The 14,378-nt window shown below is 42.0% G+C and overlaps 1 protein-coding gene across 1 annotated transcript in view; it reads right to left on the bottom strand.

Moving 5' to 3' along the window:
* Tdrd12 (tudor domain containing 12) overlaps window positions 1–14,378 on the bottom strand; it is a 71,210-nt gene that overhangs the window by 49,210 nt on the left and 7,622 nt on the right. The window contains exons 2-4 of the mRNA XM_028754204.1: window positions 13,957–14,115; window positions 7,528–7,664; window positions 5,320–5,439 (exon numbers count right to left, since the gene is read on the bottom strand). Of these exons, the coding sequence (XP_028610037.1) occupies window positions 5,320–5,439; window positions 7,528–7,664; window positions 13,957–14,115 (416 nt within the window). The remainder of the gene's footprint in view (window positions 1–5,319; window positions 5,440–7,527; window positions 7,665–13,956; window positions 14,116–14,378) is intronic.

Below are 14,378 nucleotides of genomic sequence, written 5' to 3'. Positions count from 1 at the left end.
AAGGTAGTTATAAGAGGCAAGTTCATAGCACCTAAGTACCTACATTAAAAAATTGGAGAGCTCTCATACTAGTAACTTAACAGCACACCTGAGAACTCTAGAAAAAAAAAAGAGAAATCCAGCCAAAAGGAGTAGGTGGCAATAAATAACCAAACTCATGGCTGAAGTCAATAATATAGAAACAAACAAAAAACATACAAAGAGTTAATGCAACTAAGAGTTGGTTCTTTTAGAAAATCAGCAAGATTGACAAACCCTTATCTAAATTAATTAAAAATTCGAGAAAGCATTATCCAAATTAGCAAACTTAGAAATGAACAGGAGGGCATGACGACACTGAGGGAACACAGAGGATCAAAAGGACATACTTTAAACCTGTACCCCCCAAAACTGAAGAATCTAAAAGAAATAGACAATTTTGTCAAAACATATCATTTACTGAAATGAAATTACAATCAGATGAGCAATTTATAACAGACTCATAAGCCCTAGAAATAGAAGCAGCCATCAAATATCTCTCAATGAAAACAAAAAAGCCCCAGGGCTAGATGCTTTTAGTGCAGAATTCTAGCAGACTTTCAAAGAAGATACTCCTCAAATTATTTCACAAAACAGAAACAGAAGGAACACTCCATAACTCATTTTGAGGTCACAGTTACCCTAACTATCAAACCACATAAAGATCCCATAAAGAGAATTATATACCAATTTCCCTTAACATAAATGTAAAAATTCTTAATAAAATATTTGCAAACTAAATCCAAGAACACATCAAAAAGATCATCCATCATGATCAGATAGGCTTCATCCCGGAGTTGCAGGAATGGTTTAACACACATAAATATAATCCACCACATAAACAAATTAAAAGACAAAACCCATATGGTCATTAGATACAGAAAAGGCCTTTGACAAAAATCTAACACCCTTTCACGATAAAAGTTCTGGGGAGATTAGGGACACAGGTCCATACTTCAACATAATTAAGGCACTTTATAGCAGGCCCATAGCAAACAACAACTTAAAGGGAGATAAACTCAAAGCAAGTCCACTAAAACCAAGAATAAGACAAGGTTGTCCACCATCACCCCATACCTACTTCAATATAGCACTTGAAGTCTTAGGTAGGATGGTAAGACAATGGAAAGAGACCAGGAAGATGCAAACTGGAAAGTAAGAAGTCAATGTATCTTTATTTACAGGTGATATGATTATACATGACTCTAAAAATTCCACCAGCAACTCCTACAGCTGGTAATCACTCTCAGCCAAGTAGCTGAACATAAAATTAACTCACAAAAATAAGTAACCTTCCTATACACAAATGACAAACAGACTGAGAAAGAAATTAGGGAAACAACACCCTTCACAACAGCATCAAATACTACAAAATATCTGCTCAACCATGTTCATAGCTGCTCTATGCATAATGACTAGAAACTGGAAACAGCCTCAACAGGAGAATAGATTAAAAAAAAAAAACTATGGTATGTTAACACAATGGAGTATTACTCAATTATTTTAAAAAGACATGAAATTCTTAGGTAAATGGATGAAACTAGAAAAAAATCCTTAGTGGGGTTGTATCAGACTCAGAAAGACAAAAAAATGGTATATATTCAGGTATATGAAAATATACTTGAATTAGCTGTTAAATCAGTGAAAACCAAGCTACAGCCTGTAGAACCACAGAGCTTAGGTATAGTTAGGGACAGACAGATCTCATCAGGAAGGGGAAACAGAGTAATGGATGGATGCAGGAGTTGGAATGGGAGGATCAAGTGGAGAAGGAGAGGGAACAAAGGAGGGAATATTGGGGAGAGACAATTAAAATTAAGAGCCATTTGAGGAGGAGTAAACATAATACAGTAGAAACTTCCTCAAAGATATGAAGGTGATCTAAGTGAAATCCTCAAGTAATGAGAAGACAGGGTCCCAGCTAACCGGCTCTTGTCACCAAAGGACGTTTCCTGCACCAGGACTGAGTTACATCAGATTTTTAACTTGTTGGTCAAAGAAGTCCCATGAAAATCCCAAACAACTTAGGCTGTTGCCAAGACAACAATGGATAGAGAGGATCCATTGCTGAAGACACCACCTATGCAACTCACTGAACATGAAGAGGTCAAGCTGATGCCTAAATGCTTCTTCACCCCTATGTTCTAGCATCTTTGGTGCAGGAATGTACTCCTGTACACTACCAAAAGAGAAATGTAAACACAAACCCAGCCTGCAGTGGGAAAATTATGAATGCTGTTGTATCTGGCATAAACACTGGAGTGCTGGGATTCTTTTTAGGTGGACGTAAGCCCTCAGGAAACCTTTAGATCTCATCAGTGATTGGTTTTTGAGATTTGTGGGGGCTGTATTTCTGAAGTAGCTTTATGGCCTTCACAGGACTTCAGTCACATGACATTCCTGGCAAACCCGGAACTTCTGTATTATTGAGCGCTGCAAACAGTGCATTATAAGGACTGAGAAGTCTGCGGGTCATGTGTTCCTTCAGGCAGCACATGGATCAGATCAGAGGCTCTGCTGTGAACAACTTGACTTCCTGTAAAATCACTTCTGAGTAATAAATAGGCTTCTGCAAAGCTACTGGGGGTTCAGCCCACAGAGGCTCTTCTCTCCCTGTTGCTTGCAAAGACTTATTTCACTCTTAAGTGTCTCTCTTGCTTAGATTATCCTGCCTAGCGAAGAATACTGACACCAGCCACAAATGCCTTCAATCTACAATGGTGTCCTGCCTGGAGGATCTGCTAGGTCAATGGTGGCACAAAGCTTGTGTGAGTGACCAATCAAAGTCTGATGTGACTTAAGGCCCACTCCATGACATGGATCCCATACCCGACACTGCTTGGGTGACCAAAAACATAAGATAGCCCAGGGACCCTAAGGTAAAATCAAATACTAGTGGGTTTTTTTTTCCTAATTTTTCTTTTGGAAACGGGGTTTCCTCTGTGTAACCCTGGCTACCCTACAACTCAGGAGACCTGCCTGGCTCTGCCTCCTAAGTATCTTTTTTTAAGGTAGTAGTAAGACGACATTTGCTATACTCATAGATCAGTGCCTTCCTTAGCCATCACCACAGATGCTCTTCCTGTACCTTATGGGAACAAATACAGAGACCCACAGCCCGATATATGCAGAGTGTGAGAGACCTTAGAACACTCAGTCTTAAATGGAATGACTATCAAATCACTCCCCGAAAGATCAGGGAACTCCAAGGAAGAGGAGGCAGAAAGAGCACATGAGCCAGAGGGGATGAAGGACACCAAGACAAGGCCGTCTGAATTCAACACAAGCAAAGCTCCTATGAACTCACAGACACTAAAGCAGCGTACACAGGGCATGCATATGTCTGCTCCAGGCCCTTTGTCTATTTGTCATGGCTTCCAGTTTAAGGTTTTAGTAGGATCCCTGAGTGTGGGAACTAGTGGGTCTCTGTTTCTTGTGCCTTCTCTTGGGCTCTTTTTTTTTTTTTAGTTCCTGTTGGTTTGTCTTGTCTAACTCCAGTGTGACAGTTTTTGTTTTATCTATATTTTATTATTAACTCTTAGGAGCCTGTTTTCTAACGAGACAGAAAAGGAGTGGATCTGCAGGGGAGGAACTGAGAACCTGTAATCAGAATATATATTGTGTGAGAAAAAAATCTATTTTTTAAAAAGGAGGAAGATAATATTGAGGGAGGCTCAGTCATTTTCAAAGCAATTTGGTTATGTCAGTAGAACACCTGGGAAAAGATTTGGTTACAAGATCTCATTATAAATTTCTCACAAGGAAAAAATGTTAAAAATGAAAAATATTTACTCACTTGTAGTATTACAGTTATCAAACCTTATAGTGAACTGTGTTATATGCTCTGTCTTGTTTCTGCTTGCTTTTGAGACGAGATCTCAGTATCATCAAGGCAACAAGAAGTCATCTTGCCTCAGGCTCTGGAGTATGTGGATTACAGGAATACACTCACCGACACATCTGTTTTATTATGTTTTTTAATCACACCTTGATTTCTCTGTTTTTAACTTTAGAATAATTCAGAAGTAAAGCAGCTTGTCATAGCTCTCTTTGCTAGCAAATGAACCTAAAGTGTACCCAAACCACTCAAACGAAAAAGAAACAGAGAGGAAACTGGAGAGCCCCCACATACAAAGTCTGTACAGTATCTGTGAACAGCCATGTTACGGATTTCAGAAACAGTCAAAGGCTACATTAGGGTGCTGCATAAAATTAATGTCCAGTTCTTTGAAGATTAAAAAAAAAAACAAGACACAACAACAAAAATATCCATAGTATCCTTATCTCAAACGTTCTGGTGGCAACCGAGTTCTTTCTTCAGCACATTTCATTGCTTCATCTCATGTTCCACGCTGCTCACCAGGAAGGAGAATGTAAACATGGCAAGGATTCTGTGTCAACGGGGATAGTCTTTTATTTCTAAGATAACCAAAATATCAAATGCTATCCCCTTATTCAATGAGTTTGTTTTATGTCATATCTGGAGGTGAACAGTTGCTGGGAGCATAGCAGGAAGGTCGTCCTTGTGTCCACAGGATCTCTAGAGAAACCAGGAATGTTAAGCACACAGGATTGTCTTTCCAATGGGAAAGATGAAAAACCAGTTCTTCCATCCAGAAAGCCAAGAATTGGAGGCAATTCTTGTAGTCTGGTGAGCCTCCTTATCTGCTGGACCAGGCCATATGAAGCTCCTACAACCAGGACTGGAGGTGGCTAGTAATCTAAATGACCCTTACAGCCAGGGGCTCCCCAAGTTTCCACAACCAGCATCAGAAGTGGCCAAATGCCCTCCACGCTATCTGTATGATCACGACCTGGCCAGAGCCTTAGGCCCTTAAGCTAGTACAGATAGCCTATCTCTAGAACCCATCTTTTTGTGAGAAAATGATATGTAGCCTGAGTCGAGTGTCAATGTAACTATGCTTCCTTGTGCACTAGGGATTGTATTATAACAAGAACCTCTTTTTTTTTTTTTCTTTTCCCAAATTGCCTTGGGCTTAAATACACTGGGAATGTACCGCCTGTTATCAGACTCCCTGAAGTCCATCTAGGTTGATGAAGTCAATCTATGCCGGATCTCTTCACAATCCACTTCCCTGTATGACATCTACAGGGAACCCCCTCAAACAGCGACCTCACAATGCCACACCATGGTATTACAGGGCTACTGGCTCAAACCTGCATGCAACTGGAATCAACTGTTAACTAGACTTTGCTCTTTATAACAAACGAGAATGGAAACACATACAGAAATAAAAGGAGTGTAGGTATTTTAAGCTTTCAAAAAAAAGATATACTTACACAATCTCAGCATTGTCTTCACAAAAGTCAATGTGCAATGTCACAGGTTTTGTACAGTAAAGTCTGAATTTTTTTGCTCTGTAAGGAAGCTGCATAAAAGACTCTACTGCAACTCGGATGCTTAAAAGTAAAATACAAACAATTTTATTGTAAGAAATATACATACTAAATTCATTTAAAGCACACTTATATAATTAATATACTGTTCACAGAGGAGCAAAAGAAAACTTAAGTATTATGTATAAAGGTCTACACACTGCACATGATCTATGGTATTAATATTCTGTGGCATAGGAATTTAGGCAAAAAAAATTCTATGTCTAGTGAGGCGAGGCTACAAATGGTGAGAATGAATAACAACTGAACTTGTGAAGGAGTCTAAGTAAATTTTTACTTTCATTCTTTTAGATAAGGTTTAATATGGCTCAGACTGGCCTGCTTCCCTGTCCCAAGTGCTACGATTACTAGCACATGCCACCATCACCATGTCGGGGAACTTACAACTTTTAAATACCAAACTGAGGCAGGTGAGGTGCCCAGAGGGTTAAAGCACCGGCCACCAAGTCTGATGCCCTGAGCTTGATCTCGGAGACCCACATGGTGGAAGGAAGGAAGGAAGGAAGGAAGGAAGGAAGGAAGGAAGGAAGGAAGGAAGGAAGGAAGGAAGGACCTGACTCCTGCCAGCTGTCCTCTGACTTCACACACGCACTGTGGCTTGAGTACCAATCCCAACACTCACAACAAATAAATACATAAAATGTCAATTTTATCATATGATCAGAATCACACACAAGTTTCTTTAGACAAATGGATGTTGTCACAAAAGCTGGAGGACTGAGGTTTGACAAGTTACAATTTGGTCCATTCTTCTTCAGGAAAACTCCAGGCCACTTTAACCTAACACATTTCAAATGTCAACCAGTTCTCTTCCTGGGACCCCCCACCCTCCATGGGCAACCATATAGGCTGGCTATCCAGGACAGGCTAGACAGTACAGGTGGCTGTATTAAACTTATTACACTCATATATCATGTAATTCTCTTGCCCTAAATAAACTAACCAAAGAGAAAAATAAACAAGGAGAAAAGTTCCCAAAAGGTAAGCACAATAGTTCTTTTGAAATATAAAAATAAATTAAAAGCTGGAAAGCTCTGAACACAAACTGCTTCTTCCTGTACTCTCTGTAAACCCTAATGTCCCATTTGCCAAATGCCTCTAATGCTACTATAGCCTGCCTGCTATAGTACCTTATTCAGTGGGAAACAGGGTCCTCATGTTTAACTGACTACCTTTTACTTTGGGTAGAAAACTTGAAAGGTTGTCTCAAGATGCAAAGACTAACCTATTAGTTCCAGTAAACTGAACACGTGGTCCCAGAATCAGAGCAGCCTGCCCAGTAGACATTTGGCTACTGTGTCAATTAATTACCTTAAGGACTCTGTCCTTGTTCTGCAAGAGAATCAAGAATGTATGCTCACATACTTTGCCCTGTGTACCCTAACAGTGGTCTGCATTCCCCTTTTCTATAAGACAAAATTTCTACTTCTTGGCAGCATCTTTCTTAAGACCTACTCTGTCCATGAGCAAGCTAGGGGGACAGACAGACCAGACGGCAGTGGCACAAGAGATGCAAAGAGAATGGCTTGCCCGGCCCTTTCAGGAAAGAAGCCACCTATGAGCCCCATTCTGACTCCTTGTGCTTCCAAGTCTCTTCTTACTTTAAAAATCAACACTGATTTGGAGACATAGCTTAGCAGTTAAGGACACATGCTGCTATGGCAGAGGTCCTAAATTTGGTTCTCAGAACAATGGGTGGCTCACACCACCTCTAAGTCTAGCTCCAAAGGTCTAATCGTTTTCTGTTGTGAGCACACACACATACACGTACACACCAACGCACAAAACACATGTACACATAATTAAAAATATATCCTTAAAAATGTTTAAAACAGCCAGGCAGTGGTGACGCACGCTTTTAATCCCAGCACTTGGGAGGCAGAGGCAGGCGGATTTCTGAGTTTGAGGCCAGCCTGGTCTACGGAGTGAGTTCCAGGACAGCCAGGACTACACAGAAAAACCCTGTCTTGAAAAAAACCAAAAAAAAAAAAGTTTAAAACAAGAATTAAATGTATTTCCTTTAAGACATTTTACTTTAAAGCTGCCATCTGTCTCCTTAGGGCATATAAGACAAAATTAACACATATGTACTTTTTAGATTTTACTGGAATATACTTGGCAAAATCCACAAGGAAACACTCTGCCAGGTAATGGTCTGCAGAAGAGATGATGGACTTAATCACAGCCCTGCACCAGCACTTCAGCTCCTGACAGTACACCACACACACCTGCAATGAAAACAAGCTCAGGGTTAAGTCACGAATGGGAAACAGAAGGCCCCTCAGTTGACCACAGGGCAGAGTGGCAGGGAGCTGGACCCATCCTCAGGAAGCACTGTCAACCACTAAAGAGGCTCAGGATGACTTTTCTTACTACAATAGTTCTCATTAGCAACAATTTCTGTTACTCACAGTTAACCATAATCTGAAAAGATTAAGGAAAGTCCCAGAAGTCAACAATTTGTAACTTTTAAGTGGCCTCTGCTCCAGGTAGCATAAGGAATTCTTATACCATCTTGGTCCACTGAGCCTGAACATGAGTTGCTCAGTTGTGCAGCACATACTATATGAAAAGTACTGGCCTCTTAATCATGATCCTGTCTTGGACATAAGGCCAGCTGTCATAGGACTAAAACACCTGGTTCAAATAACCTTTATTTCACCTAAAAATGTCCTTACAAAAGATTTTTATTGTAATACATTGTCATAATTATGTTATTTTATTATTGTTGCCAGTGTCTTCCTATGCTTAATTTGTAAATTAAGCTCTGCAGTAACTCATATCTCCACTAGAATCTTAGTGGAACAGTTCCTTAACTCCAGGCTGTGTTTCTACAATGTACAAGTTAAAATGCACTGTTCCACACCAAAGCGTGGATGCTACAGTCCTACTCAGACGGGGGAAGAAAATAATCTCAGGAAGTAGAAGCAGAGAGGGATCTGGGAGGGAGAGGAAAGGGGGAGGGAAAGGGGTGCCAGTTCAGATATAGGAGGAGATGGGGCAGAAGTACAGAGAGTCAGAAATTTGAAAGTAGGTGTGTAGCAGTGAGGGAGGGGGAACTGGGGGTAGCCACTAGAAAGTCCCAGATGCCAGGGACCCAAGAGATTCCCAGGAACCAACATGGAGGACATTAGCCAGAATATACAACAAAGAGGAGATAGAACCTGTAGAGACCATATTCAGTATATATGCACGGCCCCCGGTTGAGGGATGGGGCCACCCACCCACCTCAAAAATATTAACCCAGAATTCCTCCTGTCAAAAGGAAATACAGGGACAAAGAGTGGAACAGATACTGAAGGAAACACGATCCATAGACTGCCCCACCTAGGGATCCATCCCATCTGCAGACACCAAACCCAGACACTACTGCTGATGACATGAAGCAGTTGCTGACAGAATATGGTATAGCTGTCCCTCGAGAGGTTCCAATAAAGCCTGACAAGTACAGATGCAGATGCATGCAGCCAAACATCAGACTAAGCACAGAGATGCCAATGGAGAAGTTAGGGCAAGGACTGAAGGAGCTGAAGGGGTTTGCAACCCCATAGGAAGAACAACATATCAACCAACCAGACCCCCTAAAACTCCCAGGGACTAAACCACCAACCAAGGAGGACACACAGGAGGACCCATGGCTCCACTGGATATGTAGCAGAGGATTACCTTAGCGGCCATCACTGAGGGGAGCCCCTTGGTCCTGTGGAGGCTCAATGGGGTAAGAGAATACTAGGGCACTGAGGCAGGAGTGGGTGGGCGGGTGGGGAAGCACCCTCATAGAAGCAGGGGGAAGGGAAAAGAGGATAAGAGGTTTGTGGAGGGGAAACTGGGAAGGGGAATAACATCTGAAATGTCAATAAATAATAATAAAAAAACCAATGAAAAATGAAAAAAAAAAAAAAGAAGTGTTCTCTCTTCTCTGGTTAGAAATCCCAACTCTGGCTCCTTTATCCCTTGGCTTGCTGCACTTTAACATCCAGTTTTCTCCAGCATAAACAGTTCCTGGCTCTATGACAGCATGAGCTTTGTCTTTTGGGGTTTGCTTGGTCATTGTACACTGCCTGCCATATACTAAGTCTTCAAAAACTACATGCTGAATGGCTGCAGCTGCTCTTAATGGAAATACCCTGACAGAGTGACAGCCCTTAGCCTCCTGACTAGAGCTTAGGGCCCTGCCAGGTCTCAAGCTATTTGGCCACAGCCAGGCAAACCATGTGCTGACTACAGACATTTACAAAGCCACCCAGAAAACTGACTTTGGAAACTACAGTGCACTATACCACAAGAACAATACAGTTCAAAAGTCAATGACTGAAGAGAAATTCTGATACGAGATGAAGGTTACTTCTAAATGAATGCCAAAATGAGACACCTGCAGGATGTATTGCACAGGTAACTTCCAGAGCCAGAATTTGAAACTGTGTTATTCTACAGCAAGCTATCAAGTATAACACTGATTACAAATAATGTAGCTTAGTAGTATACATACCTACATGCAAGGACACAGCTTCAATCCCTATAATCTGAAACACATAGCTTTCTAGTAGTGACACCCTCCCTATAAGAACATGCCTTTTCCTTCATGTCTCCTCAAGAGAGGAAGAGGAAACCTGAGCAGCAGCACCTGGAGCAGGGCTCCAGTTTGTACTTCATAAATGTGAAACGTCCAGGAGGCTGTAAAGTTACCATGGGCTTGAGTCCTACACACACTAGAGTCCTGTGTCCTGGCTGCTGCCCTATCTTCAGTCAGCCATGTGTGGAAAAAGTGAAGGCTACTCAAGGATGCTCCATCCACAGGAAGTCCCTGGATCAAGGAGCCAGTTAACAGACACATTTGGATTTAAAAATAGAAGGAAGGAAGGAAGGAAGGAAGGAAGGAAGGAAGGAAGGAAGGAAGGAAGGGGAGACAGAGAGAGAGAGTCAGAGAGAGAGAGAGAGAGAGAGAGAGAGAGAGAGAGAGAGAGAGAGAGAGAGAGGGAGGGAGGGAGGGAGGGAGGGAGGACTAACAAGCTACTCTAAAGTTCAAAGGAGCGAGAAGCCACGCTCAGACGCATCCATGAAACTGAGTTCCACCCCTAGTACAAAGAGAAAAAGTCAGTAAGCAGGGGTAAAGAGCTGCTCAGTGGTTAAGAGCACCGGCTGCTCTTCCAGAGGTTCTGAGTTCAATTCCCAGCAACCACATGGCGGTTCACAACCATCTGCAATGGGATCCGATGCCCTCTTCTGACATGCAGGTGTACATGAAGATACAGTACTCATACATAAAATAAATAAATACAATAAATCTTAAAAATTAAGTAAAAAGACAAAGGAGAAAGAGAGAAGACTCTGAAAACCAAAGGGGATACCCAGGCACCAATCACTAAGATGAAAAACTGAAAGAATAAGAATCATTCTTAGGATAAAGACAATGTGGTACATTTACACAATTAAGTATTACACAGCTAATAAAAACAACAACATCATGAAATTTGCACGCAAATGAGTGGAACTAAAAAGGTCATCTTGAGTGAGGTAACCTAGACCTAGAAAGACAAGCATGGTCTATACTCACTCAAGTGGATATTAGCCATAAAGTAAAGGATAATCGTGCTACAATCCACAGATACAAAGAAGCTAAGTAACAAGGAGTGCTGAGGAGGGCAGTGACACATGAATCTCACTGAGAAGGAGAAACAAACTGACATCAAGGGTGGGTGGGGAGAGGGGACTGGACAGAGGTGGGAGTGGGAATGGAAACAGGGGGAGTTGAGTGTGGAGAGACTGGAGGGAGAGAATACTGGGAAAGACAACTGGAATGGAGGCATCTCTGGGACAAGCTAGAAACCTAGGGCAATGGAAACATCCTGGAATGGATGAGGGTGACCCTAGCTAAGACTCTTAGCAATGGAGGATATGGAGTTTGGATTGGATATCTCCTATAACCAGGAAGACTTCCAGAGGAGGGACTGGGACACCAACCGAGGCATAAAACCTTCTACCTACCATTTGTCCTGCCTACAAGATGTGCTGGGGTAAAGGTGGTGAAGAAATTGTGGAAGTGGCCAACCAAGGAGTGGTCTGGCTTAAGACCCATGCTATAAATAGGAACTCACCCCTGACACTGCCTGGAAGGCCAGGAGCCAGAGACTGGATAGCCCAGGGACCCACAATAGAACCAAACACAAATGGAAAAAAAACAATGAAATGATTCCTAATGATATTCCGATATACTCATACATAGGCATCTGGCTCAATCGTCATCAGAGAGGCTTCACCCAGCAACAGATGGAAACAGATGAAGAGACCCACAGCCAAATATTTGGCAGAGCTTAGGAAACACTTCTGAAGAGGGGGAGGAAGGACTGTAGGAGCCTGAGAGGAATCAAGGACACCACAAGAAAACCCACAGAATTAACCACCCTGGGCCCATAAGGGTCCACAGAGACTGAGCTGCCAACTGGGAAGTCTGCATGGGACTGACCTAGGCCTCTGCACACCTACTGCTGTTGTGCAGCGTTGTCTTCCTGTGATACTACTATCTCTAACTCTGGAGCCTGCCGCTGAGACCCTTCCCCCTACTAGGTGGCCTGGTCTAGCCTAAAGGAGGTGCCTAGTCTTACTGCAACTTCATAAGCCATGGCCGGTTGATATCCATCAAAGCCAGCTCTTTTCTGAAGAGAAATGGAGGAGGAGCAGATAAAGTTTGGGGGTGGGTTGGGGGAGAGGGCTGAAAGGAGAAGGGGGAAGGGAAAACTGTGGTCAGGATGTAATATACATAAAAAATTTTTAAAAAGAGAACCATTCTTAAGTGTTTACATTACAAATTCTTTTTTTTTCTTTGTTTTTGTTTTTGAGACAGGATCTCTCTACATAGCCCTGGCTGTTCTGAAACTCACTATGCACCAGGCTGGCCTCAAATTGGTCTACCTGCTTCTGCGTCCTCCTAAATGCTGGGATTAAAGGCACGAGCCACCATACCCAGCTAACTATTTCATATTTTATTAGTCAATAAATGAGGAAAAGTTCTACGTAGATGAATCCTAACTGTGGTGGTTTGTATATGCTCGGCCAGGGAGTGGCTGGATTAGAAGGCGTGGCCTTGTTGGAGTAGGTGTGTCACCTTGGTTGTGGTCTTAAAACCCCCATTTTAGCTGCCGGGAAGTCAGTCTTCCACTAGCAGTCTTCAGATGAAGATATAGAACTCTCAGCTTGGCCTGCTCCATACCTGCCTGGATGCTGTCATGTTCCCATCTTGATACTGGTCTGAACCTCTGAACCTGTAAGCCAGCCCCAATTAAATGTTGTCCTTATAAGAGTTGCCTTGGTCGTGGTGTCTGTTCACAGCAGTAAACCCCTAACTAAGGCACTCGGAATGCAGAGGAATGAGAAAAAAATCTCATGTCAAAACCACTAAGGAAAGAGCTGATGGTCACTACTGAATGGAAGACCACTAAGTGAGACACTGTTGGTGATGTTCAGAATGAGTCCAGGCTGTCGAAACCGCAATCCATGGCATCTTAGCACCTCTCAGAGTCTTACTTTCCAAGTAATACAACAGGAAGTTCACAGGATACATATTGAGGGAAAGAGACCTCAAATCCATCCAAAACACTGTTATGCTTATTAGTCTATGCAAAATATAAAGGACAAAAGGAAAAGTTTAGACAGACAGACTGTCTGAACTATACGGATATAAGTGCACACACACTTGAAAGGACCAACTGACCTGGCTTCATTTCAGAAGTTAACGTTTAGCAAACACGATAAACAATACATCACGTTACTAATGATGATGAAATGTCTTCTAGGTTCTTTCTTTTTTTTAAAGGAAGATCTAATTTATGTAGATGAGTACACTGTACCTGTCTTCAGACCCACCAGAAGATCCCATTACAGACGGTTGTGAGCCACCATGTGGTTACTTAGAATTGAACTCAGGACCTCTGGAAGAGCATTTAGTGCTCTTAACAGCTGAGCTATCTTTCCAACCTCTAGTTTTTTTTTTTAATACACACTTATAAATCTTTCCTATCAAATTATTATAAAAATTCACTCTCCTGGAAAAGGCCTGACAAAAGGGTCAGATTGTGGACAGTGACAGTTTATGTTCCAAGAATACAGAGGGGCCAGGACATGGAACAAGTAGAATAAAGAAATATCAGTTTCCCAAAGCGTGAGTAACAAAACAAAACAAAAAAACCAAGCAAACAAAAAGGCAGTGTGCTTGCTAAAGGCCTGCATATACATGCTGGGTTCCGAAGACCATGTGCTGTCTCCTTTGTACAAGCTATAAAAAGTCAGTTGACTGAGATATCTCTGCCAGTAAAAGACCCTGCTGCCGAGTTTGATCCCTGGTAGGAGAACCTTGCCTAACCATCCTCTTCCAAGACTAGGTTCTAGCATGTACAAAATAAACCAGTACCAGGCAATGATAGAAAGAGTTAAATATTCCAAAACTTTTACTATCTAGGTAAAGAATATTTTGCATTTTAAGCTCTGTTTTAAGACCCTGAGGTCAAAGCACATTTAGGTACATACCTGCCCTTCTTCCAGCATTAATGGCTTTATTTCTATGTCTTGACACATGCTGTTATAGAAGTCATTCATGGCACTGTTTAGTTTTTGGTAGTCAACTTCTTGTTCTAAAAAATGACTACATCCTTTTATAATTACCCAGAAGCAACCTGGATCTTCAATCTGTAATATTTAAGAAGACAATACAATGCATGATTTAAAAGTAGAGTCATATGACATAAAGCCTGTTTGCAATGTCAGTGATCTAACAAATCCTTAACAAGCACCTCTGTCTTAAATGGTCGGACTGAAGCAGCAGGATGGCACAGTTATGTGAGTCTGATGCCAGCCTGGTCTACATGAGGCCAGCCTGGTCTACACAGTTCCAGAACAGCCAGTCTGGTCTACACAGTTCCAGAACAGCCAGCCTGGTCTACACAGTTCCA

Source organism: Grammomys surdaster, unplaced genomic scaffold (genome assembly GCF_004785775.1).
Source record: "Grammomys surdaster isolate TR1022 unplaced genomic scaffold, NIH_TR_1.0 125984, whole genome shotgun sequence".
Taxonomy (NCBI): Eukaryota; Metazoa; Chordata; class Mammalia; order Rodentia; family Muridae; genus Grammomys; species Grammomys surdaster.
The sequence above is the reverse complement of the archived record's forward strand: the minus strand, read 5'-3'. Positions and strand labels throughout refer to the sequence as shown.